Source organism: Octopus sinensis, linkage group LG13 (genome assembly GCF_006345805.1).
Source record: "Octopus sinensis linkage group LG13, ASM634580v1, whole genome shotgun sequence".
NCBI classification, from domain to species: domain Eukaryota; kingdom Metazoa; phylum Mollusca; class Cephalopoda; order Octopoda; family Octopodidae; genus Octopus; species Octopus sinensis.
Window position 1 is genome coordinate 17,044,275 of NC_043009.1, and position 2,463 is coordinate 17,046,737.

The 2,463-nt window shown below is 34.7% G+C and overlaps 1 protein-coding gene across 4 annotated transcripts in view; it reads right to left on the reverse strand.

The window, feature by feature from the left end:
* Nucleotides 1-996: 996 nt before the first annotated feature.
* Nucleotides 997-2,463, reverse strand: part of LOC115218584 (fibrillin-1) — a 653,797-nt gene continuing 652,330 nt past the window's right edge. For all 4 annotated transcript variants that reach the window (XM_036508171.1, XM_036508172.1, XM_029788478.2 and 1 more), the window contains one exon: nt 997-1,643. In XM_036508171.1, the coding sequence (XP_036364064.1) occupies nt 1,471-1,643 (173 nt within the window). In that variant the 3' untranslated portion in view covers nt 997-1,470. The remainder of the gene's footprint in view (nt 1,644-2,463) is intronic.

The following is a 2,463-nucleotide window of genomic DNA, read 5'->3' on the forward strand; positions in this document are numbered from 1 at the left end:
CGAACACGCAACATGTAGAATATTTGGGCTGGATATGGCCAGTTTAAATACATATGGGTTAGATATAAAGATATTTGTATATGATGGGCAAGTAAATTCACTAAAGGAACATTGTGAAGATAGAATAAAAAACAACACATTTCTTGATACTATCTCAGATATTCATGTGATTACATATATAACTGTTACTCTTTTTTATCCACCAGTTTTAGTGCACGTTGGGTATTCCTGTAAATTTACTGACTTATGATTTGGGATTTTGAATCCTAAATCCTATTACACATGGTCTCCATTTCACAAATATCATTGCATGAAAGGAAAGGAATTTATAATTTCCATCATTTTAATATCATATATCTTTTGTCTCTCTTTTTCACTCACATGTCCACATGAATACACACGCACACACACACACACACATGCACAGTCATGCACACACACACACACACACACACACACACGTGCACACACACACACATGCACAGTCATGCACATTTTCCCTATTTTGTCATGTGTGATATGATTTTACAAGTTAGGCCAATTTCTTCTTTTTTTTTTTACAGCTGGAAATCATTTTCACTGCTAGCCATTTAATTATGAGACAATTGGGGTTGTACCTTTTTGTCAACAAGAAAGATGGCAACCTACTGAATAATATTTCCTTTCTATGTAAGAAAATAAAAGCTGTGTCTAGTAAGCTAAGATGTTAACCTCACAACCTGTTCCAGCCATCATGCAATTCTTGACATGACACCAATCAGATGGCACATTTCTGCAGAACTGCAAAGCCCTTTTTATTTTTCTGAAATATTCTGATATCTCCCCATGACTGCAAACATTGATATTTTCCCTGCAACCAATGTCTAACTTTCAACACTTTCTGAATGATAATTCCACAACAATCAGATGAGTTAATCTCACAACAGCCAAATAAGAAATATAAAACTCATTGAACACTAAAAACAAAAAAAAAAAAAACATAACAACTACATTATATTTAATTTTAAATGCAATTTATTCTCTTTTGTTCAGTTACCACTACATAGCCACAAGTTACTGCTACACTACCACTGGTTACTGCTATATACAAAGTACCAATAGAATCATTCCTTTAATAGAATACAGCAACCTAATAACAACCAGATAGTGTTTCATTCAAGAGAAGATAAACAGATGTGGTTGGAGCGAGAGATAAGTGTGTAGTATTTACGGGGGGGGGGTAGTTATAAAAGTATGTAGGGGTGGGGTAGTTGCAGCAGGGTGGTAGAGTGGAATAATTATAACAGTAATTGTAACAGCAGTGTGGGGTAATTGTAAAAATGGTCGTGGAGAGTAGAGTGGTTTAGTTACATCAGTGGTTGTTAGGAGTGGTTATAATAGTGATTATGGTATAGTCGTAGCTATAGTGGTTATGGGGTAGTTATAATAGAAGTTAAGTAGGTATAAGTTAAGTAGGCCTTAAGAATTCTTTTATTGAGAAATGCTAACACAGTGTCTTTGATTCTTTGCTCCTGCTGCAAGTGTAGTTTTTCCAAGAGGACATGGTTTGCAGAAAGTCTTCTCCCATTTGTTCTGGAAGGTCCCTATCGCACATGGCTCACAAACAGTGTCTCTTTGCCGGAAACTTCCTGGCTTACACATATCTGTCAGAAATTGAAAGAATATTTAATCAATACACACAGAATCAACATAGGAAATATGGTCAACATAATAAAACATTAGGTAAACTCATAATAAATGCAGATAATAAGCATAATAAACGTAAACAAATATTGATAATTGGATATAAATATAAGAGAGTGACCACCATGTGGTCTACTCTAGCACTAAAAATAGATCCGCAAAGTTTCAGCCACAAAAGAAATTGTTTCCGTTGAAAGTTAGCACTACTACCAGCGCAAATGAACAGGCAAATAAACATAATAAAATAACAAAATGTAGATTAATCTATATTTTGTTATGTTTATTTGCCCTGTTCATTTGCGCTGGTAGTAGTGCTAACTTTCAACGGAAACAATTTCTTTTCTGGCTGAAACTTTGCGGATCTATTTTTAGTGCTAGAGTAGACCACATGGTGGTCACTCTCTTATATTTATGTATAAAATGTGTCGTAATCCGGTTTTTTATGCACTAAGCCACTTGGTGGTAAATGGATGTGCTATTAAATTAGTACCCAATTTTCTCACCCTTATCGGTTGATAATTGTATATAGATATTTAACATATTTTGACCAAATCAGCATAATAAACAATCAACATCATATTTTATAAACTACATTATTAATCTTAAACTTGGTGGTGGCACTCTGTTCTGCAGTATACAGAACAAATACCGATGCTCTGGTAATTTTGCCATTTCAAACAATCCTTTCTATTATAGGCACAAGGAGGGGCTAGTTGATTACATTGACCCCCAGTGCTCAAATGATAGTCATTTTTGCCAACCCCAAAGGAATGAAAGGTA